This window comes from Myotis yumanensis, unplaced genomic scaffold (assembly GCF_028538775.1).
Source record: "Myotis yumanensis isolate MYYU_CA2020_CCGP unplaced genomic scaffold, mMyoYum1.0.hap1 SCAF_3, whole genome shotgun sequence".
Taxonomy (NCBI): Eukaryota; Metazoa; Chordata; class Mammalia; order Chiroptera; family Vespertilionidae; genus Myotis; species Myotis yumanensis.
The window spans coordinates 24,031,999-24,056,936 of record NW_027223754.1 but is presented as its reverse complement, the minus strand read 5'-3'; the positions used below and the strand labels follow the sequence as shown (position 1 = coordinate 24,056,936).

Below are 24,938 nucleotides of genomic sequence, written 5' to 3'. Positions count from 1 at the left end.
AACATTCTTCAGTATAGAACCCCTGTTAGGCTACAAAACAAATCTCACAGCTTTGAAAATATTGAAATTATACAAAGTATCTTTTCTAATGCCAATGGAATGAAACTACTAATTAATGAGAAAAGAAAAACTTGAAAATTCACATGGCTGTGCTACTTCAACAACATACTCTTAAATATTAATGAATCCAAAGAAGTGAAAAGGAAATTAGAAAATACCTTCAGAAAAATGAAAATTAAAATAGAACATATCCAAACTTATGGGATCCACCAAAAGCTGGGCTATGAAGAAATTTTTTAGCTGTAAATGCATACATTAAAAAACAAAGAACCCTGGCCTGTGTAGCTCAGTTGGTTCAGTGCCATCCCATTCACCAACGGGTCACTGGGCCCATTCCTGGTCAGGGAACATGGCTGGATTACAGGCTTAAATCCATGGTGGGGAGCATGTAGGAGGCAGCTGACCGAAGTTCTCTCTCTCTCTCTCTCTCTCTCACTGATGATTATGATTCTCTTTCTCCCTCGCCCTTCTTCTCTCTCTAAAATCAATTAGAAGCCATATTAAAAACAAAAACCCAACCAAACGAGAAAGATCTCAATTGAAAAACACAACATTAAACCTCAAAGAACTAAAAATAAAAGAACAAAACGAACCCAAGCAAATAAACAAATATAAAATCCAGAGACAAGAAAATAGAGAAAGACTGCCACCCAATCTGGTCTCAGACACAAACCGTGACCCTACAGCCACTTGGGACAAAGACCTGCAATCACAGCTGCAGACCCACAAACACCAAGAATCCAGACATCCTAGCTGCAGACTTCTGTGCGTCACAGAGCCCTTCCCTGTCCCTGCAGGCTGTTGGAGGGGCATAGGAATTGTTAGACCCACTCTGCGCAAGCAGGCCTCCTGCCCACACAGGGTGGCTGCTCTACCCAAATTTGAGCCTGGGTGACCAGACCCCAGGCCCACACAGGGAAACTGTGCTACCTGAATTTGAGCCTGGGAGCGCAGACACTGGGAATCTGTTTCCCACAGCATGCACTGGTACAACCAGACCCCCCGCTCACACAGGGCAGCTGTGCCACCTGACTTTAACTTTGGGCAAGCGCACAAGGAAGTCTGTTTCCCACAGTGCAGGAGTGGACCTCCCGTCAACACAGGGCGGCTGTGCAACCCCGCCCCCAAGCAGACCAGGGACCCTGATTCTCTGCACGAGAGGCAGCACTGAGCACCATTGACTTGACTCTGTTTCTCATTGCAAGTGCATGGGATCCCTGATTCCCAGTGCACACACACCAAGAGCCAGTGACTCCAATTCTTGAAGCGTGTGCACACAGGGACCCGTATCCTTAGCACTAGGCCACACCAAGCAACAGAGACTCTGATACTGGATTCTCAGCATGGGCACAGGGGGACTCTGACTCCTGGCACGCGCTAGGGTACTCTGATTTTCAACACATTCTAGCAGGGTCTCTTTTTCAGCATGGCACAGGTGGGATCCCTGATTCTAGGTGTGTGTGTGAGGCTGCACTGACTCCATTGACCTCTGGCAGTCACACGTCTTGGTGTCGAAGCTCTTCAGTGACACTCGGGTGGCACAAAGCTCCCAATGCCCTCGGCCCAGGCTCCCACAACTCGGTGTTTGAACCTTCTGGTGATAGAATGGGGAGACAATGAAACAATCCACATTGGAAAGAAAAGAGGAATCACCAAGAAAGGAAATAAGTGAAACAGAAGCATTCAACATTACAGAAAAAGAATTCAGAGTAATAGTCATACAGTTCATAAACCAGATGAACGAGAAAATCAACAACCTATTCAAAAATCAGGAAGAAATCAAAAGTGACATAGCTACAATCAAAAACTCTATGGAAGGTTCCAACATTAGACTAGAAGAATCAGAGGACTGGATTAGTGAGTTAAAAGATAAAGTAGAGAAACAAGCCCAAACTGAACAGCAACTGGAGAAAAAATTAAAAACCAGGAGAACCTAAGGGAGCTTTGGGACAACACAAAACAGTAACATACAGTGGGGCTTTGACTTACAAGTGTCCTGACTAATGAGTTTTTTGAGATACCAGCTGTCTCTCTGCAGACTTTTTGCATTGAGTTGATAGAGTAATTTAAGTTAACAAGCTCCTTAACGAGCTCCTTAATGAGCTCCTTAACTAGCTTGGTCTCGGAACGAATTAAACTCATAAGTCAAGGCCCCACTGTATGTATAATAGGGCTGCCAGAAGGACAAGATGAGCAGCAAGGACTAGAAAAGCTATTTGAAGAAATAATGACAGAAAACTTCCCTGATATGGGGAAGAAAAAAGTTACACAAGTACAGAGAGTTCCAAGCAAGATGAATCCCCAAAGACCCACACTAAGACACATCATAGTTACAATGGCAAATGTTAACGACAAAGAGAGAATATTAAAGGCTGCAAGTGAGAGACTGGGAGTTACCTACAAAGGATCCCCCATTACATTGTCAAATGATTTCTCAATAGAAACATATCAAGCTAGAAGGGAATGGAATGAAGTATACAAAATGATGCAAAGCAAAGGACTGAATCCAAGAATACTCTATCCAGCAAGACTATCAATCAAAATTGAAGGGGAAATCAAGAGCTTCACAGACAAAAAAAAAAGGCTAAGAGAATTTATCACTACCAAGCCAGCAATGCAAGAAATGCTAAAGGGAATGCTGTAAAAAGAAGAAATAGAAAGGGAGGAAGGAACACAGGCATAAAACACAGAAATGGCTACAAACAAGTACCTGTCAATAATAACATAAATGGATTAAGTACTCCAATCAAAAGACATCCAGTGACTGAATGGATACAAAAACATGACCCATATATGCTATCTACAGGAGACTCACCTCAGAACAAGGGTCTCACAGAGGCTGAAAGTGAAGAGATGGAAAAATACCGCCAGGCAAATGGAAATGAAAAAAAAGCTGGGTTAACAGTACTTATATCTGACAAAATAGGCCTCAAAGTGAATACCATAGCAAGAGAAAAGAAAGGCCACTTAATAATTCTAAAAGGATTGATATAGCAAGAGGACATAACTCTGGTAAACATTTACACACCCAAAGAAGGAGCACCCAAATACATAAAAAGACTTCTGGAAGATTTCAGGGGAGATATTGACAGAAACACAATCATAGTAGGAGACTTTGATACTCCACTAACATCCCTGGATAAACCCTCTAGACCAGAGGTTCTCAACCTGTGAGTTGTGACCCCTTTGGCGGTCAAACGACCCTTTCACAGGGGTCGCCTAAGACCATCCTGCATATCAGATATTTACATTACGATTCATAACAGTAGCAACATTACAGTTATGAAGTAGCAACGAAAATAATTTTATGGTTGGGTAACAACATGAGAAACTGTATTTAAAGGGCCAGAAGGTTGAGAACCACTGCTCTAGGCAAAAAAATTAGCAAAGAAACATCAATTCTAAACAACTCACTAGATCAGATGGAGTTAATCGACATCATCAGAACATTCTACCCCAAAACTACAGAATATACATTCTTCTCAAGCACATATGGGACATTTTCAAAGGTAGACCACATCTTGGGACATAGGCAAAGTCTCTCCAATTCAAGAGGACTGAAATCATATCAAGCATCTTCTCAGATCACACTAGCATAAAATGAGAAATCAATTACAGTAAAAACAATCACAAAAATTCAAACAGTTGAAGGCTGAATAGCATACTTTTAAACAATGAGTGGGTTACCAAAGAGATCAAATAAGAAATTAAAAAACATCCTGGAAACAAATAACAATGAAAAACACAAGAATCCAAAATCTTTGGGAGACAGTGAGAGCAATCCTGAGAAGGAAGTTCATAGCATTACAGGCCTTCCTCAAAAAACAAGAAAAACTGGTAATAAACCATCTAACTCTGCAACTTGAAGAACAAGAAAGAGAGTAATAAGAAAAGCCCAGTGTGAGCAGAAGGAAGGAAATAATAAAGATCGGAGTGGAAATAAATGACACATCGACCACAAAAATAATACAAAAGATCAAAGAAACCAAGAGCTGGTTCTTTGAAAGGATAAACAAGGTTGATTAACCTCTAGCCAGGATCACCATGAAGCAGAGAGAGAGGACCCAAATAATCAATATCAGAAATAAAAGAGGTGAAATAACAACAGACTCAATAGAAATACAAAGAATCATAAAAAAAATACTATGAGCAACTCCACCCCAACGAACTGGACAACCTAGAAGAAATGAACATATTCCTAGAAAAATACGACAAAATATTCCTACAAAACTCAACGAGGAGGAATCAAAAAATCTGAATAGGCCAATAACTATGGAGGAAATTGAAGCAGTAATAAAAAAACTTCCAACAAACAAAAGCCCTGGACGAGAGGACTTCACAGGGGAGTTTTAGCAAACATTAAAAGAAGAAATAAAACCTACTATCCTTAGACAATTCCAAAAATTCAAGAGGAAGGAGCACTTCCAAGCTATTTCTATGAAGCCAGCATTGCCTTAATCCCAAAACCCGATAAAGACAATACAAAGAAAGAGAATTACAGGCCAATATCTCTCATGAACATAGACGCAAAAGTCCTCAAGAAAATTCTAGCAAATTAAATCCAGCATTACAGCCGAAACCGGTTTGACTCAGTGGATAGAGCATCGGCCTGTGGACTGAAAGGTCCCAAGTTCAATTCCGGTCAAGGGCATGTACCTGGGTTGCAGGCACATCCCCAGTGGGTGATGTGCAGGAGGCAGCTGATCAATGTTTCTCTCTCATCGCTGTTTCTAACTCTCTATCCCTCTCCCTTCCTCTCTGTAAAAAATCAATAAAATATATTAAAAAAAATAAAGAGCAAACATTTCAATTTAAAAAAAAAAATCCAGCATTACATTAGAATGATAATATACCAGGACCAAGTGGGATTCATTCCAGAGATGCAAGGATGGTACAATATCTTCAAATCAATAAATGTGATACACCACATAAACAAACTGAGAGATATAAACCATATAATCATATCCATTGATGCAGAAAAAGCATTTGACAAAATCCAACACCCTTGATAAAAGCTCTCAGCCAGCTGGAAATAGAAGGATCCTCCATATAATAAAAGCCATATATGACAAACCCACAGCCAACATCATACTCAATGGGCAAAAACCAAAACCATTTTCCCTAAGAACAGAAAAAGACAGGAATTCCAGCTCTCACCACTCCTGTTCGACACAGTACTGGAAGAACTAGCCATTGCAATCAGACAAGAAGAAAAAATAAAAGGCATCCAAATTGTAAAAGAAGAAGTAAAACTGTTCTTATTTGCAGATGACTTGATATTGTACATAGAAAACCCCAAAGACTCCATCAACAAACCACTAGACTTAAAAAATGAATTCAGCAATGTAGCAGGATATAAAATTAACACCCAGAAGTTTATGGCTTTTCTATACACCAATAATGAACTCACAGAAAGAGAAAATAAAATGAAATCCCATTTACTGTTGCAACAAAAAAAAATAAGATACCTAGGAAAAAACTTAACCAAGGAGACAAAGGGCCTGTACTCAGAAAATTTCAGATGCTAAAAAAAGAGATAGAGGAAGACATGAACAAATGGAAGAATATATCATGTTCATGGATTGGTAGAGTCAACATCATTAAAATGTCCATACTACCCAAAGCAATCTATAAATTCATCGCAATCCCCATTAAAATACCAATGGCATACTTCAAAGACCTAGAATAAATTCTCCAAAAATTCATCTGGAATAAAAAAAGAGCCTGAATTGCTGCAGCAATCTTGAGAAAGAAGAACAATGTTGGAGGGATCACAATACCAGACATCAAACTATACTACAAAGTCACGGTTCTCAAATCTGTCTGGTACTAGCACAAGAATAGATATATAGACCAGTGGAAAAGGACAAAGAACCCAGAAATCAACACAAGCCATTATGCTCAATTAATATTTGACAAAGGAGGCAAGAGCATACAATGGAGACAAGACAGTCTCTTCAATAAATGGTGTTGGGAAAACTGGGCAAACACTTGCAAAAAAATGAAACTAGACCACCAACTTACACCATACACAAAAATAAACCTAAAATGGATAAAGGACTTAAACGTAAGATGGGAAACCATAAAAATCTTAGAAGAAGCCTTAGGCAGCAAAATAGCAGACATTTGTCGGAGCAATATCTTTACCGTAACAGCTCCTAGGGCAATGGAAACTATGGAGAAAATAAACAAATGAGACTACATCAAAATAAAAAGCTTCTGCACAGCAAAAGAAACCATCAACAAAACAACAAGAAAGCCCACTGCATGGGAGAACATATTTGTCAATGTAATCTCTAATAAGGGTTTAATCTCCAGCATTTACAGGAAACCTATACAACTTAAAAAAAAAAAAAGGAAGATAAACAATCCAATCAAAAAATGGGCAAAGGATCTAAATAGACACTTTTCAAAAGAGGACATTCAGAAAGCCAAGAGACATAAGAACAAGCTCAAAGTCACTAATCATCTGAGAGATGCAAATCAAAACAACAATGAGGTACCATCTCACACCTGTCAGAATGGCTATCAACAACAAATCAACAAACAACAAGTGCTGAGGAGGGTGTGGAGAAAAAGGAACACTCATGCACTGCTGGTGGGAATGCAGACTGGTGCAGCCACTGTGGAAAACAGTATGGAGTTTCCTCAAAAAACTAAAAATGGAACTACCACTTGACCCAGTAATACCACTTCTAGGAATATAATCCCAAGAAAGCAGAATCACCAATCAGAAAGGATATATGCACCCCTATGTTCATAGCAGCACAATTTATAATAGCTAAGATTTGGAAACAGCCTAAATGCCTATTAGCAGATGAGTGGATTAGAAAACTGTGGTACATCTACACAATGGGTCGATTTGCATATGAGGCTTTTATTATATAAGATATGAAAAGGTCACTCAAAATGAAATATTATTCAGCCATAAAAATAATAAAATCCTGTCTTTGCAAAAATATGGATGTAGCAGGGTAATACAATCTTAAGTGAAACAAGTCAGGAAAAGACAAATATTACATGATTTTCCTTATACATGGAATGTAAAAATGTCATACTCAAAGAAGCAGAGAGTAGAATGGTGGTTGTCAGGGGCTAGAAGGTTTAGAAAATAGGGCCATGTTGCTCAAAGGGTACAAAGTTTCAGTTATGAAAGATGAAAAGCTCTGCAGATAAGCTTAACACAATGTAAATGAACTTAACACTACTGCACTATGTACTTAAAAGTAGTTAAGATACTATATTTTATATGTATTTTACCATAATAAAAACCCTTTTTAGTATTACACCATTTGAGTTTCCATAATCTATAAAAAAACACTTTCTAAAATTCTGTCAAAACGGTGTGGTAGATACACTATATGTACTTTTCCCCCTTGGAGTGGATATTAACTTTCAACACGGTACATAACTACTGAAGAGATGGGGATAAAATGCATACCAGAGCAATTCCTGCAGCAAGCTTTGGATCACATGCCCTTCCATGATATGTTGCTCCCACGTAATTTAGATGATCCCTATAACTAAATAATAAAAATTTTCTTGAGGATAAGTGCATTTTAAATGATTAATAATTTAATGACTTCTTAAGAATTGGATTCCTCAATAAAGCAAAGTTTTCATTAAAATGAGAATATTACATATTAACTCCAATGCATTTAATCATTTTTGTATTTGGGTAACCTCATATAGTTTCTACAAAGTTAAGTTCTAAGAGATGCTTCAACATTATTTGTTACACACCCCAGAACCCAGCAGTGCCTAATCCTTCTTTCCAAATATTTAATCAACACTGTTGTCACTTCTGGGTGGATGTAATTCTAGGTTGTAACAGTCAGGATAGCTTACTGCCATGAATTTCACATAGCGAAACCTTTAAAGTATATAAAATGTTGGATTGGAGGACAAATAGAGAGACAGAACATGCAGTAGACTCACTAAGAAAAAGAGAAATAGGATGTACAAACTGTCCTCATTCGTTTTAGTTCTTATTTAAAGTTGCTCCTAAATTCCCAAACCTCACCTTAGATTCTACAGGATACACCAATAGATTTATAAGTGTATTCTATAATTCTTTCAGACCTCAGAATTATGTGTTTTTCAAATCTAAAATATTTAAATTATTAAAACAAAAATCTATACACAATCCCTTGTAAGGTATATTTCAAGTAATTAAATAGCTACAATTTAGCTCAATATAGGAATACTAGAGGTAAGCACATTACCATTTTAAACTTGTGAATTGCAACCAGCTTTATATACAATTATTGCATTCTCTTAATTTATTATATTTTATTTAATGTTAAAATGATGGTTTCAGCTATTTGCATCTAAGAAAATCTTTAAAACCTCAGAGGCCCATGTATATCCCAAGACTTCTATATTTTCCAGTTCATTACATTTCCACAGGTAAATAGTCCACTCTGAGAATAATGGCCAACCATGATTTTTTATGCTACCTTGTTATCTGTTTTTACTTTGCACTTTGCCAACATTGTACTCATACATTCTTTTTTTGTCATTATACTTAACGTTTGTATGTAGTTTTGATAGCTAAAATATCAAATAATTTTATAAACCCTATTATCAATGCAAATAAGGAACTTACATCAACAAGAATGCCATATCGTGGGACCTATGAAACAAATTGCTTCCTTTCCATGACACAAATCTTTGTAGTAGTTCATTAGCATCCCCAGTACATAAAATCTTATTTTGATCTGACCAGATCTCCAGAGATGTTAACATAACAGTCAGTTTCAGCTGGGAAAACATCTGAAAACAGAAGATACATGATATAGTTTAGACAATCACAGATATAACATTACATCTCTATACAGAACGCTACTATATTCAATTTACTGTAATTTGAAGACGAATTGGACGTGAAACAGGTTGGTAGGACTATACTTTTATAAAAATGTTAATTCTATTCATACAAATAATGTTATTGCATAATTGAGAATGCTGCTTACTTAGAATACAAAACATAAACACTTACAGTGTTGATAAGACCAAAGATATAGACAATTTTCTCGGTTGCAACAGCCACTTCAGAGCCCATATAATCATACTGAAAGACAAGTTCTATTTCTTAATCACTAGTGAAATTACTAATATATCACATTTCAATAGATATGAAATACCATAATAAGTGACTAAGTGAAAGACAAAGGCAGAAGATTAAGATTTATCAACTGCTTAATAAGTTTTAGAAATAAACATACAGCCTTTACATATTAATAAATAATATTAAAATGATGAGATTCTGATTATCTTCCTGTTTACGATGCAAAAATTAAGGGTCAAAATTTAACATTCCAAGAATGTATAAACACTAAGGGTAAGAACCAGAATTCAAGTCTCTAATTAAACCACTAAGTCTTCTGGTCTGACACAGAGCTCTGAGTACCATAATAGTGAGAAAATTTAAGAATATACCCTCCTTTAAGAGAACAAAAATCATAATATTTTCTCTGAAATCCTTCATATTGTTTTTTTCCCCCACACACATTTCTAAGTGTTTGTGAAGAGCATAAAAAGTGGCAGTTGAGATTTTCAATATCCTCACCAACTCTGCAGAAGATTACTAACAGAAAATAAAATCCAATGGTCACATTTCTCTGATATAGACAAGAGGGATTCTATGATTCTATTCTCCTAATTCCCTAAAATGCTATGTTTGCACTTTGCCATTTATCTGTATATGACCTTTCTCACTAAACCACATTGTAAATTTACACACTACAGCATGTGTATGGTATGAGTGAAGGTGATCCTTTTGAAGGCTAAATATGTGAAAAGTAAGACAAAAGAAATAAAAATATGATGATGTAAATGAGTCAATAATCACAAATCATCAATACTCCAAAAAGGAAAGGCTATAAAAAAAGATACCTTGTGCAAATTAAAATTAAAACACCTACATTACAAAGACATAGAAATATTAAAAATATGAAATTATATACCAGGAAATTCCTAGACAAAAAGCAGATATCATATAATATGATAGTTATTTAATTAAAACTAGAGGCCCAGTGCATGAAATTTGTGCACTGGTAGGATCCCTAGTGGCTGCCAGCTGCCAGCCAGGTACTCTCACCCTTCCCCAGGCCGCATGATGCTGCCACCAGCCAGGGCCTCCCTCCCTTCCCCTAAATTGACACAACTGGATAAATCCCCTAAACAAAAACAAAAAATCATCAAAGAAACAGAAATGTTAAATGACTCACTACATCAGATAGAATTAATTGACATCTTCAGAACATTTCATCCCTAAGCAACAGATTACACATTCTTCTCAATTACACATAGGACATTTTCAAAAATAGACCACATATTGGGACACAGGCAAAGTCTCTTCAAACTCAGGAAGAAAGAAATCCCAAGACTATGATCTCATCTTCTGAGATCATAATGGCATAAAATAAGAAATCAACTACAATAAAAAAAATCAAGCACATGGAGGCTAAATAGCATGCTATTAAATAATGACTGGGTTACCAAAGAAATCAAAGAAAAAATACAAGCATTCTAGAAACAAATGACAATGAAAACACAACAATCCAAAATCTATGGGACACAGTAAAAGTAGTCCTGAGTGGGCAATTCATACATAGCTCTAAGGTCTACCTCAAAAAACAAGAAAAAATGGTAGTAAATTATCTAACCCTGCAACAAGAAAAGGCCAGAGTAAGCAGACGGAAGAAAATAAAAAAGATTAGAGCAGAAATAGATGACATAGAGACCAAAAAACAATACAAAAGATCAATGAAACTAAGAGCTGGTTCTTTGAAAGGGTAAATAAGATTGATGAACCTCTAGTCAGGCTCACCAAGAAACAAAGAGAGAGGACCCAAATTAACAAAATCAGAAATGAAAAATGTGAAGTAACAACTGAACCCACAGACATACAAAGAATTGTAAAAAAAATTCTACAAACAACTCTACTCCAACAAAATGAACAACCTAGAAGAAATGGACATATTTCTAGAAAAATACAAAACTCAATCAGGAAATATAAAAAAAAAAAAACCTGAATAGGCATATAACTATAAATGGAATTGAAGCAGTCATCAAAAAACTTCCAGCAAACAAAAGCCCTGGTCTGGATGGCTTCAAAGGAGAGTTTTACCAAACATTCAAAGAACTAAAACCTATCCTCCTCAGACTATTCCAAAAAAATTCAAGAGGAATAAACACTTCCAAGCTCTTTCTATGAAGCCAACATTACCCTAATCCCAAAACCAGATAAAGACACTACAAAGAAAGAGAATTATAGAGAGAACTTGAGGCCCTGCGCACAAAATAAGTGTGCGGGTATGGTCCCTAAGCCTGGCCTGCAATCAGAGCCTTCTTCCTCAGCTGCCTGCAGCTGACCCCTGCCCCCCACTGCCACCCACCCCCAGTTCCCCGTTCACCATCGGGTGATTGGTAATTTATGGCCAGGGGAAGGAACAGAGAGGTTGGCTGTTCCCACCCACTCGCCGGCCCCACCTCTGCCATGGGTGGCCATGAGGTGATTGGAGCCTGCTGGACTGGAAAAGGGACCAAGAGGTGCTCAGTGCACTTCATAGTGACTAGCCCAGCTGTCGTTCTGATCATTCTGCTGTTAGGGTCAATTTGCATATTACCCTTTTATTATATAGAAGAGAGTCCTGGTGCACAGGTGGAGACCAGCTGGCGTGCCCTGAAGGGGGCCCTGGATTGGGGTGGTGGGGTCCTCACTGGAGGGCGAGGCTGGCCTGGGCTTGGGGCCGCTGAGGGTTTGCAGGCCAGCCACACCCCCAATCGGGGTGGGGGTCCCTGCTGGGGTTCGGGACAGCCTGGGCAAGGGACTGCAGGCAGTTTGCAGGCTGGCCACACCCCTGAACAGGATGGGGGTCCCACTGAAGGGGGTTGGCCTGAGCAAGGGGCCGTGGGCAGTTTGCAGGCAGGCCATGCCCCTGGCTTTGTCAGAAAAGATGTCCGGAATACATCTGGTCTATCCAGTCTAAATAGCATATTACCCTTTTATTAGTATAGATTATTAGTATAGATATCTCCAATTAACAACAATGCTAAAATCCTCAACAAAATTCTAGCAAATCAGATCTAGCATTACATTAGAAAAATCATACACCACGACCAAGTGGGATTTATTCCAGGGATGTAAGGTTGTTACAATATCTGCAAATCAATAAAAGTGATACATCCCATAAACAAATTGAGAGACAAAAATCAAATAATCATATCAACTGATGCAGAAAAGCATTTGACAAAATCAAACACCCTTTCTTGATAAAAACTCAGCACAGTGGGAGGGATCATACCTCAACATAATAAAAGCCTTGCATGACAAACCTATTTCTAACATCATACTCAATGGGTAAAAACTAAAACAATTTCCCCTTAGAACAGGAACAAGACAGGGATGCCCACTTTCATCACTCCTGTTCAACATAGTACTGGAAGTACTAGTCATAGCGATCAGAGAAGAAGGAATAGCCCTCACTGGTTTGGCTCAGTGAATAGAGCATCAGCCTGTGGACTAAAGGGTTCTGGGTTCAATTCCAGGCAAGGGCACATGCCTGGGTTACAAGCTTAATCCCCAGCAGGGGGCAGCCGATCAATGATTCTTTCTCATTGATGCTTCTAACTCTCCCTCTCCCTTCCTCTCTGAAGTCAATAAAATTATATATTTTTTAAAAAGAAGGAATAAAAGGCATCCAAATTGGAAAAGAATAAATAAAATTGTCATTATTCATAGATGACATGATATTGTACATAGAAAACCCCAAAGACTCCATAAAAAAAAACTATTAGACTTAATAAGTGAATTTTACAATGTAGCAGGATATAAAATTAACACTCAGAAATCTATGGCTTTTTTCATACAACAACAAGCTTACAGAAGGAGAAACTAAAAACACAATCCCAATTGTCATTACAAAAAAAATTAAGATACCTAGGAATAAACTTAACTAAGGAGGTAAAACACCTGTGGTCAGAAAATTACAGGACCTTGAAAAAAAAATAGAGGAAGACATAAAAAAATGAAAGAATATACCATGCTCATGGATTGGTAGAATCAACATTATTAAGATGACCATATTCACCAAAGAAATTTATAGATTCATTGCAATCCTCATTAAAATACCAATACTTCAAGAAATGTCATTCCAGCTGCATTGGAGACTGTGAATTAATCCAGGAGAAAGTGGTTGTGGAGTGTCAGACTAGATGAGAGGTAGTGTCAGACCCAGAGAGTGGAGACAGAAAGAAATGGATGAAACTGTGATGCATTTAAGAAGTGGATTCAGGACTCCACCAAGATGGCGGCATAGGTAAACACCAGAGACTGCTGCCACAAACAACCACTTCAAAAATACAACTAAAAGACGGAACGGACATCACCCAGAACCACAGGAAGGCTGGCTGAGGAGAGACTCTTCAACTAGAAGGAAAGAAAACAGCATAGCCAGGCTCAGAGGAGGCGCAGTGTGGAAAATTTAAAGGTGCGAAGGTGCTTGCAATAAGCTTGTGGAGAGCCTCACGAAAACTAATGAGACCCTCGATGCTATGATAAAGAAACAACTAGAAATTAAGCATACACGGACTGAAATAAAGAATATTACACCCAATAGCAGACCAGAGGAGCGCAAGAATCAAGCCAAAGATTTGAAATTCGAAGAAGCAAAAAACACACAACCAGAAAAGCAAAATGAAAAAAGAATCCGAAAATACGAAGATAGTGTAAGGAGCCTCTGGGACAGCTTCAAGCGTACAAACATCAGAATAATAGGGGTGCCAGAAGATGAGAGACAGCAAGATATTGAAAACCTATTTGAAGAAATAATGGCAGAAAACTTCCCCCACCTGGTGAAAGAAATGGACTTACAGGTCCAAGATGCACAGAGAACCCCAAACAAAAGGAATCCAAAGAGGACCACACCAAGACACATCATCATTAAAATGCCAAGAGCAAAAGACAAAGAGAGAATCTTAAAAGCAGCAAGAGAAAGAGACTCAATTACCTACAAGGGAATACCCATACGACTGTCAGCTGATTTCTCAACAGAAACTTTGCAGGCCAGAAGGGAATGGCAAGAAATATTCAAAATGCTAAATACCAAGAACCTACAACCAAGATTACTTTATCCAGCAAAGCTATCATTCAGAATTGAAGGTCAGATAAAGAGTTTCACAGATAAGGAAAAGCTAAAGGAGTTCATCACCACTAAACCAGTATTATACGAAATACTGAAAGGTATCCTTTAAGAAGAGGAAGAAGAAAAAGGAAAAGATACAAATTGTGAACAACAAACATGCATCTATCAACAAGTGAATCTAAGAATCAAGTGAATAAATAATCTGATGTACAGAATGAACTGGTGATTATAATGAATCAGGGACATAGAAAGGGAATGGACTGACTATTCTTGGGGGGGAAAGGGGAATGGGAGATGCTGGAAGAGACTGGACAAAAACCGTGCACCTATGGATGAGGACAGTGGGTGGGGAGTGAGGGCAGAGGGTGGGGCGGGAACTGGGAGGAGAGGAGTTATGGGGGGGAAAAAAAGAGGAACAAATGTAATCTGAACAATAAAAATTTAATTAAAAAAAAAAAAAGACCCTGAATAGCCTCAGCAATCCTGAGAAAGAAGCACAAAGTTGGAGGTATCACAATACCAGATATCAAGCTATATTACAAAGCCACTGTTCTCCAAACTGCCTAGTTCAGACACAAGAATAGACATATAAACCAATGGAACCAAACAGAGAACCCAGAAGTCGACCCAAGCCATTATGCTCAATTAATATTAGACAAAGGTAGCAAAAGCACACAATGGAGTCAAGATAGTCTCTTCAATAAATAGTGTGGGGGATAGGCCAATAACTATGGAAGAAATTGAAGCAGTTATCAAAAAGCTTCCAGCAAACAAAAGCCCAGGACCAGACGGCTTCTCAGGGGAGTTTTACCAAACTTTCAAGGAAGAACTAAAGCCTATCCTCCCAGATTACTACAAAAAGTGCAAGAGGATGGAACACTTCCAAACACATTCTATGAAGCTAGCATCACCCTAATACCAAAACCAGGTAAAGACAACACAATGAAAGAGAATTACAGGCCAATATCCCTCATGAACATAGATGCCAAAATCCTCAACAAAATCTTAGCTAATCGGATCCAGCAGTACATCAGAAGGATCATACAACATGACCAAGTAGGATTTATCCCAGGGATGCAAGGATGGTACAACATCCGTAAATCAATAAACGTGATACATCACATAAACAAATTGAAAGAAAAAAACCACATGGTCATATCAATTGATGCAGAAAAAGCATTCGACAAAATCCAACACCCATTTTTGATAAAAACTCTCAGAAAGGTGGGAATAGAAAGATCATACCTCAACATAATAAAAGCCATGTATGACAGGCCCACAGCCAACATCATACTCAATGGACAAAAACTAACACCATTTCCCCTAAGAACAGGAACAAGACAGGGATGCCCACTCTCACCACTCCTGTTCAAGATAGTCCTGGAAGTATTAGCCATTGCAATTAGACAAGAAGAAGAAATAAAAGGCATCCAAATTGGAAAAGAGGAAGTAAAACTGTCCTTATTTGCAGATGACATGATATTATACATACAAAACCCTAGAGACTCCATCAAAAAACTACTAGACTTAATACATGAATTTGGCAATGTAGCAGGATACAAAATTAACCCCAAGAAATCCGAGGCATTTCTATACACCAATAGTGAACTTTCAGAAAGAGAGATTATAAAAACAATCCCATTTACCATCGCACCAAAAAAATTAAGATACCTAGGAATAAACTTAACTAAAGAGGTAAAAGACCTCTACTCAGAAAACTACAGGACGTTGAAAAAAGAGATAGAGGAAGACATAAAGAGATGGAAGAACATACCATGTTCTTGGATTGGTAGAATCAACATCATCAAAATGTCCATACTACCCAAAGCAATCTATAAATTCAACGCACTTCCCATTAAAATACCAATGGCCTACTTCAAAGATATAGAACAAACTCTCCAAAAATTCATCTGGAATAAAAAAAGACCCCGAATAGCTGCAGCGATCCTGAGAAAAAACAAAGTAGGTGGGATCTCAATGCCAGATATCAAGCTGTATTACAAAGCCACTGTTCTCAAAACTGCCTGGTACTGGCACAAGAACAGACATATAGATCAATGGAATAGAATAGAGAGTCCAGAAATTAGCCCGAACCAATATGCTCAATTAATTTTTGACAAAGGAGGCATGAACATACAATGGAGCCAAGATAGTCTCTTCAATAAATGGTGTTGGGAAAATTGGACAGATATATGCAAGAAAATGAAACTAGACCACCAACTTACACCATACACAAGAATAAACTCAAAATGGATAAAGGACTTAAATGTACGACAGGAAACCATAAAAATTCTAGAAGAATACAAAGGCAACAAAATCTCAGACATATGCCAAAGCAATTTCTTCACTGATACAGCTCCTAGGGCAGTTGAAACTAAAGAGAAAATGAACAAATGGGACTACATCAAAATAAAAAGCTTCTGCACAGCAAAAGAAACCATCAACAAAACAACAAGAAAACCCACTTCGTGGGAAAACATATTTGCCAAAGTCATATCTGATAAGGGCTTAATCTCCAAAATTTATAGGGAACTCATACAACTTAACAAAAAGAAGATAAACAAGCCAATCAAAAAATGGGCAAAGGATCTAAATAGACACCTTTCAAAAGAGGACATTCAGAAAGCCAAGAGACATATGAAAACATGCTCAAAGTCACTAATCATCCGAGAGATGCAAATCAAAACAACAATGAGGTACCATCTCACACCTGTCAGAATGGCCATCATCAACAAATCAACAAACGACAAGTGCTGGAGAGGGTGTGGAGAAAAAGGAACACTCATGCACTGCTGGTGGGAATGCCGACTGGTGCAGCCACTATGGAAGACAGTATGGAGTTTCCTCAAAAAATTGGAAATGGAACTCCCATTTGACCCTGTGATCCCACTTCTAGGAATATATCCCAAGGAACCAGAAACACCAATCAGTAAGGATATATGCACCCCTATGTTCATGGCAGCACAATTCACCATAGCTAAGATCTGGAAATAGCCTAAGTGCCCATCAGTAGATGAATGGATTAGAAAACTGTGGTACATCTACACGATGGAATACTATGCTGCTGTAAAAAAGAAGGAACTCTTACCATTTGCAACAGCATGGATGGAACTGGAGAGCATTATGCTAAGTGAAACAAGACAGTCAATGAAGGAAAAATACCACATGATCTCACTCATTCATGGATAATAAAGACCATTACAAACTTTTGAACAATAATAGATACAGAGGCAGAGCTGCCTCAAACTGATTGTCAAACTGCAGCGGGAAGGCCAGGGAGGGTTGGGGGACAGGAAGGAGGGGAGTAAGAGATCAACCGAAGGACTTGTATGCATGCATATAAGCATAACTAATGGACATAAGACACTGGGGGGTAAGGGAGGGCAGGGGTTTGTCAAGGGCGGGGGGGAAAAAGGACACTTATGTAATACCCTTTGTAATACTTTTAGCGAAAAAAAAAATTTAAAAAAATTTAAAAAAAATAGTGTGGGGGAAATTGTACAGATACATGTCAAATAAAAGGAAACTAGACCACCAATTACACCAAAAATAAGCTCAAAATGGATAAAGGACTTAAACACAAGACAAGAAACCATTAAAATCTTAGAGGAATCCATAGGCAGCAGAATATCAGACATATGTCATAGAGATATTTTTACTGATATAGCACCTATGGAAACTATGGATAAAATAAACAAATGGGACTACATCAAAATAAAAAGCTTCTGCACAGCAAAAGAAACCATCAACAAAACAACAAGAAAGCCCACTTCATGGGAGATTATATTTGTCAATGTTATATCTGATAAGGGTTTAATCTCTCTCCAAAATTTATAGGGAACTCATACAACTTAACAAAAGGAAGATTAAACAATCCAATCAAAAAATGGGCAAAGGACCTAAATAGATCCCTTATAAAAAAGGACTTACAGAAGGCCAAGAGACATATGAAAACATGCTCAAAGTCACTAATCATCCAAGAGATGAAAATCAAAAGGAAATTGCGGTATCATCTCACACTTGTCAGAATGGCTATCAACAACAAATCAACAAACGACAAGTGCTGGCAAGGATGTGGAGAAAAAGGAACCTTTGTGCACTGCTGGTGGGAATGCAGACTGGTGCAGCCACTGTGGAAAATAGTATGGCATTTCCTCAAAAAATTAAAAATGTAACTCCCATTTGACCCAGTAATCTCACTTCTAGGAATATATCCCAAGAATTCAGAAACACCAATCGGAAAGGACATATGCAGTCATATATTCATAGAGCACAATTTACCATAGCTAAGATTTGGAAACAACCTAAATGCCAATCACCAGATGAGTGGATTAAAAACTGTGGTACATCTACACAATGGAATACTATGCTTCTGTGAAAAAGTAGAAACTCTTACCATTTGCAACAGCATGGATGGAGCTGGAGAGCATTATGCTAAGCTAAATAAGCCACTAGGAGAAAGATAAATATCACATGATCTCACTCATTTATGGAATATAATGAACAACATAAACTGATGAACTAAAATAGATCCAGAGACATAGAAGCATTGAACAGACAATCCAACCTCACAGGCAATGGGGGATTAGAGGGAGAGGAAGGGGAGGAGAGATCAACCAAAGGAGGTTGTTACATGCATATAAGTATAACCCATGAACACAGTCAGTAGGTGGGGTGAGGGCATTTGCAGAGGGGTGGTGGGAATGAGCAGGGAGAGGAAAATGGGGGTGGGGGAGGATTCATATGTAATACTTTAAATAATAAAGAACCTAAAAAGAAAAAAGATGGAACATTATGGCAATCATTGAGTGACTGATGAAAAAATATCAGTGATAACAGACAAATTAGACTTTTTAACTTCTGATCCATATGGCTTTGTTAAGAATACCCATAACTAAATGAGCATTCCTATGAGTAATTCTTCCCATTATTAACATATATAACTCCCACCAGGTATTACAAGTGTTTATAAAGCATAAAATAATCTTATGAAATAAAATACTCAATAACAGGAATCACCAATTGACTAATAAAAGAAATACTTGTTTTAAAATGGAAATCAATTTAAGAGAGAAAATTTCACCACAATTTGGGGTGGACTGGAAATTTCTGCAGGTAGTCATAATCCAATGTATTATAGTGTAGTAGAAGCCTTCCACACATACAAAGTTATACATTGTTACAGGAACTGCATACTGATTTAGATAACAATACCATAAATACTGGTCTCCGTATTTCAATGAAGAGCCAATTGACATACCTTTATGCCCTGCTATATTGAAATACACGTTTTGAACACTTTAAATAATATCTTTACTTCAAAGAAAAGATGTTTATTATTCCCTTTGTATTTAAACACAAAACAAAGATATGATGAAATGTATCAATAATGCATACCAAGGCTTTATCCATAATGATTTGTATTTTCAGAGTTCTTGTTAATAGTGCAGCATCCAATTTTTTCTGTGAAACAGAGGACATGAGATAAACCATTTTTAAAATTCTTATATAGTTTATAATTATGTGCATTATATATGTTCACACAGAGAGGTATCTTACCGAATAATAGACAAACATGTAAATGAACCATATCTCTGCTACGCTCACCAGCCAATCAAGGGAGTATGCCAATTAACCCAACAAAGATGGCGGTTAATTTGCATACGTAGGGGCGAAATGGCAGAGCGAAGACTGAAGGCTCTGGCCGGAGCGTAGGCCTGGGTTCCAGGGCCAGAGGAAAACCAGTGCCAGCAGCCAGGGGAAGGGAAGGCCTATTGCATGAATCTCTTTGTGCAATGGGCCTCTAGTAGATAAATAAATATCCATACATAAAGATACAGATAACAGGAAAATAAGAGGATGGATGCCGACTAAATAAATAAGCAGGTGAGATTCCAAACAAATATTTTAGGCACCATCAGAAGCTTTTACTTCATATTTTTTTATAATTAGAATCTTCAAAAAAAAAAGATTGTTGCAATGAGGGAGAAGCCATATTTCCTTTCTCTCAAAACCTCCCTCTAAAATCTTGCTTCAACCTTCAAGCTAACAAACTCCCATCAACTTTCCCCCAAACATTGCCTCTCATCATTTTTATACTTTTAGTTATTTATATTGACTTCATTGTGGCTTACACCCAACAAAATGCATCCATTTTAAGTATACATATTAATATATATATATATATATATATATATATATATATATATATACATACACAGCCATGTAACCATTTCCATAAGTAAGACCAAGAATGTTGTCATTACCCTCTTCCAAGTCAATAGCCACCCGGCTCAAGGAAACCAATGACCAATGATCTGCTGTTTGTTTTCAACATAGGTTACAATGATCTATTCTAGAATTTCATATTAATGGAATCATATGGCATGTACTCATTTCTATCTGGTTTCTTTCACTGAGGATTCATCCATCTTGTGATTATTAGTAATTCATTAGTGTCTTCCTAAGTAGTGTGCCATTGAAGATATGCATTGTAACATGTTTATACATTTATCTTTTGATCATTTGTAGACATTTCAGCTTTTATAAATAAAGCTGCTATAAACATTAATGTACAGGTCTTTGTGCAATTTTGTCTTTCCTTTTTCTTGGTACTTAGAAATGGAATTCCTGAGTCATATAGTAATTGTGGGATTCCTGAGTCATATAGTAATTGTGGGAGTGAAAAATGCTAGGAAAGCGCCAGACTGCTGGAGCAGGGAGTGAGTTGAGCAGTCCAAAGTAGCCACTGCTCCCAGTGGGGCGGGGCCCCCCAACAGATTGGAGCCCCCAGCAGGCCTCTTCCCCATGCCCTGACAAAGGTGGGGCTGAGGTGGTGGGGCAGTGGAGATAGTGGATTCCCCGGGTGGAGGCTGAGAGCTGCTGTCCCTCCCTCCCTCTCTGACTCCTCATTGCCTTGTCTCCTGAAGACTCACAGTGTGCTGACCCTATGGGCCCCTGCTGCTGGCACACTGGGTCTCTGGCCACTGTGCTCCCTCTGGAAGGGACAGACTGCAGGCCCCTTCCTCTGCCCCTTCCCTCAGACTGAATGCCACAGGAGTCCTCACTCCCTGTCCCCCCTCACCCTGGAAGAGTATAGCAACACAACCAGGAGGCCCAAGAGGTTCTTCACAAGATCATGAGGTTATTCAACCAGGTTTCAGCAGCCCCGGAGTGAATCCTTTGACATGGAGATGATGCTCTAATGAGTATCATGAGAAAGAAGATTCTGAAAAGTTGCTACAATATTTTAATTTACCAACTAGATTCTGATAACTGTAGATTATGGTTTTTCTGTGAGGGCAAACTGGAGACAGTCCAGATGCCTTTTTCTTTTCTGTTGGGAAATAGTATTAACACCAATGTGTTAAGTGACTAAAATAAAGTTTCATGTCTGTGTTTCCTTGAGGGAAAGAAAAAGTGCCAGATTATTTGCTAAAGTTATTGGATCATTCTGCATTTTAACTAGAACTAAGTGGCAATTTTTACATATTTATAAATATATATATATAATATGTTAAACAATGTTAACCAATATTACTTAAAATAAGACACATAAAATAATTTAATAAGTGAAAGAATGCATTGTCCTCTGAAGAGCAAAAAATGAAATTTTGAAGAAACATACATGGTTAGATCATTTTTTGCTTAAAAAAATCTATACATTTATAAATCCACATTTGTAGAAGACGAGAGGCCCTGTGCACAAAAATTTGTGCACTCGGGGGGATCCCTCAGCGAGGCCTGTGTCCTCCTGCAGTCTGGGACCCCTTAGGGGATGACCACCTGCTGGCTGAGGCCCGCTCCCCAGGGGATTGGGTCTAAGCTGGCAGGCAGACATCCCTGTGGCAGCCCGGCAGCCCTTGGGGGATGTCCACTTGCCAGCAGTGAGCAGGCCTAAGCTGTAGTCGGACATCCTTAGTGCTGCTGAGGAGGCACGAGAGGCTCCCACCACCACTGCTGTACTGGCAGCCGTAAGCCTGGCTTGTGGCTGAGCAGAGCTCCCATTGTGGGAGCGCACTGACCACCAGCGGGCAGCTCCTGCATTGAGCGTCTGGCTGCTGGTGGTCAGTGTGGGTCATAGTGACCAGTCATTCCCAGCCATTCTGCTGTTAAGGTCAATTTTCATATTACCCTTTTATTATATAGAATAGAGGCCTGGCGCATGGGTGGGGGTCGGCAGATTTGCCCTGAAGGGTGTCCTGGATCAGTGTGGTGGTCCTGCTGGGATGCCTGGCCAGCCTGGGTGAGGGATGATGGGTGTTTGCAGGCCAATCACACCCCCTTCAGGGTGAGGGTCCCCAGTGGGGTGCCTGGCCAAACTGGGTGAGGGGCTGATAGCTGTTTGCAGCTGGTCACACCCCCTTCAGGGTGGGGGTCCCCACTGAGGTACCTGGCCAGCCTGGATGAGGGGCTGATGTTTATTTTCAGGCTGGCCACACACCCACTTTAGGGTGGGGTGTCCCCACTGGGGTGCCTGGCCAGTCTGGGTGAGGGGCTGAGGGCCGTTTTCAGGCTGGCCAAGCCCCCTGGTGACGGAAGCTCCCAGCTTCTCCTTTTTTTCTTTTTTTTATTCTGGGATTTATTTACCTTCTATAATTGAAACTTTGTAGCCTGGAGTGGAGCTCAGAGCTGGCCATGATGCAGGAGGAGGCTTGCCTTCCTCCATCATTGGGGCAATCAAGCCTCCTGCTTGCTCCAGCTCCATGGCTGCCAGCCGCCGGTGGTTGGGTTAATTTGCATATAGTTGCTCTGATTGGCTGGTGGGCGTGGCTTAAGGCATAGCAAAGGTATTGTCAATTTGCATGTTTGTCTTTTATTAGTGTAGATACATTCTAAAAATTGGACCAAATATTCCAAAACTCTAAGAACACTATCTCTAGATAATGATATTTGGGACAACATTTTTATTTTTTCCACTTTTAAATTTTCTATCAAAATAATACTTTTGAATAATGTTAATATATGTAGTGGCAAGAAAAATATGGATAAAATAATAACCAGCAAATCTGGATATCATTGCATTAGTAGGATGCAAATTCAATAAAAATGCAACTAGGGAAATATGATAATATTTATATTTAAAGTGTGTTTGTTTATATTACTACACTTCTAATTACATATGACTTTCAACCTCATTTTATACCATCTGTCAATTATGGCATTTACAAGTCCCTATGGTTCTTTTATAGCTAAACATATTCTTATTTATATATTCATAAAATATATTCATAAAATACTTAAAATAAATGTCTTACAAGAGAATATTTTAATATAATTAATATGGTTAAATTTGTTTTCTAAATGTAACAAATTTCTATGAGAATAAGTTTATCAAACATAGCAAAATTAAAATTTCAGAATATTGTGGCTTACTTCTGACTTCACAAGAATCCTGTAGGCCTGATCTCCCAATTGGATCATAGGATAATTGTCTTGTAAGGGGAGAAAATCAGCTTTATTATTATTTATTTGATAAAGCATATGCTCAAACATAGCTGAGGATTCCAATGGTTCAATTCCGTAACTGACATTCACCAACTGCAACAATCCCCTGAATATTTAAATACATAAAAAGACATAAAAGTAATTAATACAGATTTTCCCTTTGAGAAATGTAAATTATACTAAATAAAAACTTTCATACAAATTTGATAGTTGTCTTTATGGTCAAATTAAATCTAAGAATCATCCTATTTTACTCAAATTAACTTTCAACCTCATTTTATGCCATCTGTCTATTATGGCATTTATAAGTCCCTGTGGTTCTTGTATGGTAATCCATATGAATATTCTTTATACTAGTGGACTTTTCTGAATAAATTTTATGACAGTAAGCTTAGGATAGAGACAACAAAATATAAAAAATATAAGAGGAGGACAGAAATAGAAAGTATATGTGAAGAAACATGATCAAAGCCTATATTTTCTTTGCTTTCACTCTATCACTCAAGGAATTTGGGAAAATTAAAGTCTTACACAAGATTGTCAATCATGCACATCTCTGGAAGTTGCAATTACCTGAGTCCAGAACAGGTGCTTAGTGTCACGACTGAATCTGGAATCTCTGCAGCATATCCTTGGTAAAAGCAATGCCTCTAACAGGAGTACATAAAGGTACATTCATGAATGGTTTGTACATGAAGTGTGTGGTTTTATACTTACTTTCTAGACATTATGAAATGTACAGATTTAGCCAATTAACCAATGTTATTTACCAGATATCCCATTTCCTTTTGATCTACCTACAATTTCTCCCTCTTTACAATCATCTGCCTATAATGCCCTCCCCACCAAAAATCCTTGCTACAATAAAGAATTCTAAAATTTTGAAAGAAACTTTTATAATAGAAGGACATGTAGCTTCCCAGACAAAAAAAAAAAGCTAAAGGAGTTTATCATCTCCAAACCAGTATTAAATGAAATGCAATAATTTAATGTAATACTTCTTCAAGAAAATTAAGAAAAAAGATAAAGATAAACATATGAATAAAATGTAAATAAATATATATCAACAATTGAATCTAAAAACATAAAGTAAACAAGCAAAACAGAAACAGAAAAAAATAAATCCTAATGTAAGCTGTAAGATTTAATAAATAGTAATATATTAATATTGACTCATAAATTGTAACCTAAATAGCATACTAATCCAAGATGTTAATAATAGGGTAACTAATTTGGGAGGATGCAGGGAAATTTCCTGTGCTTTCCACTTGTTCTTTCGTA

General features: G+C 38.0%; 1 protein-coding gene across 1 annotated transcript in view; it reads right to left on the bottom strand.

Moving 5' to 3' along the window:
• The window catches only part of LOC139004886 (A disintegrin and metallopeptidase domain 3-like), a 94,627-nt gene that overhangs the window by 38,295 nt on the left and 31,394 nt on the right, over positions 1 to 24,938 (bottom strand). Inside the window, exons 5-10 of the mRNA XM_070407390.1 lie at positions 24,231 to 24,307; positions 23,586 to 23,763; positions 19,608 to 19,673; positions 9,062 to 9,133; positions 8,669 to 8,835; positions 7,502 to 7,583 (exon numbers count right to left, since the gene is read on the bottom strand). Coding sequence (XP_070263491.1) covers positions 7,502 to 7,583; positions 8,669 to 8,835; positions 9,062 to 9,133; positions 19,608 to 19,673; positions 23,586 to 23,763; positions 24,231 to 24,307 — 642 coding nt within the window. The remainder of the gene's footprint in view (positions 1 to 7,501; positions 7,584 to 8,668; positions 8,836 to 9,061; positions 9,134 to 19,607; positions 19,674 to 23,585; positions 23,764 to 24,230; positions 24,308 to 24,938) is intronic.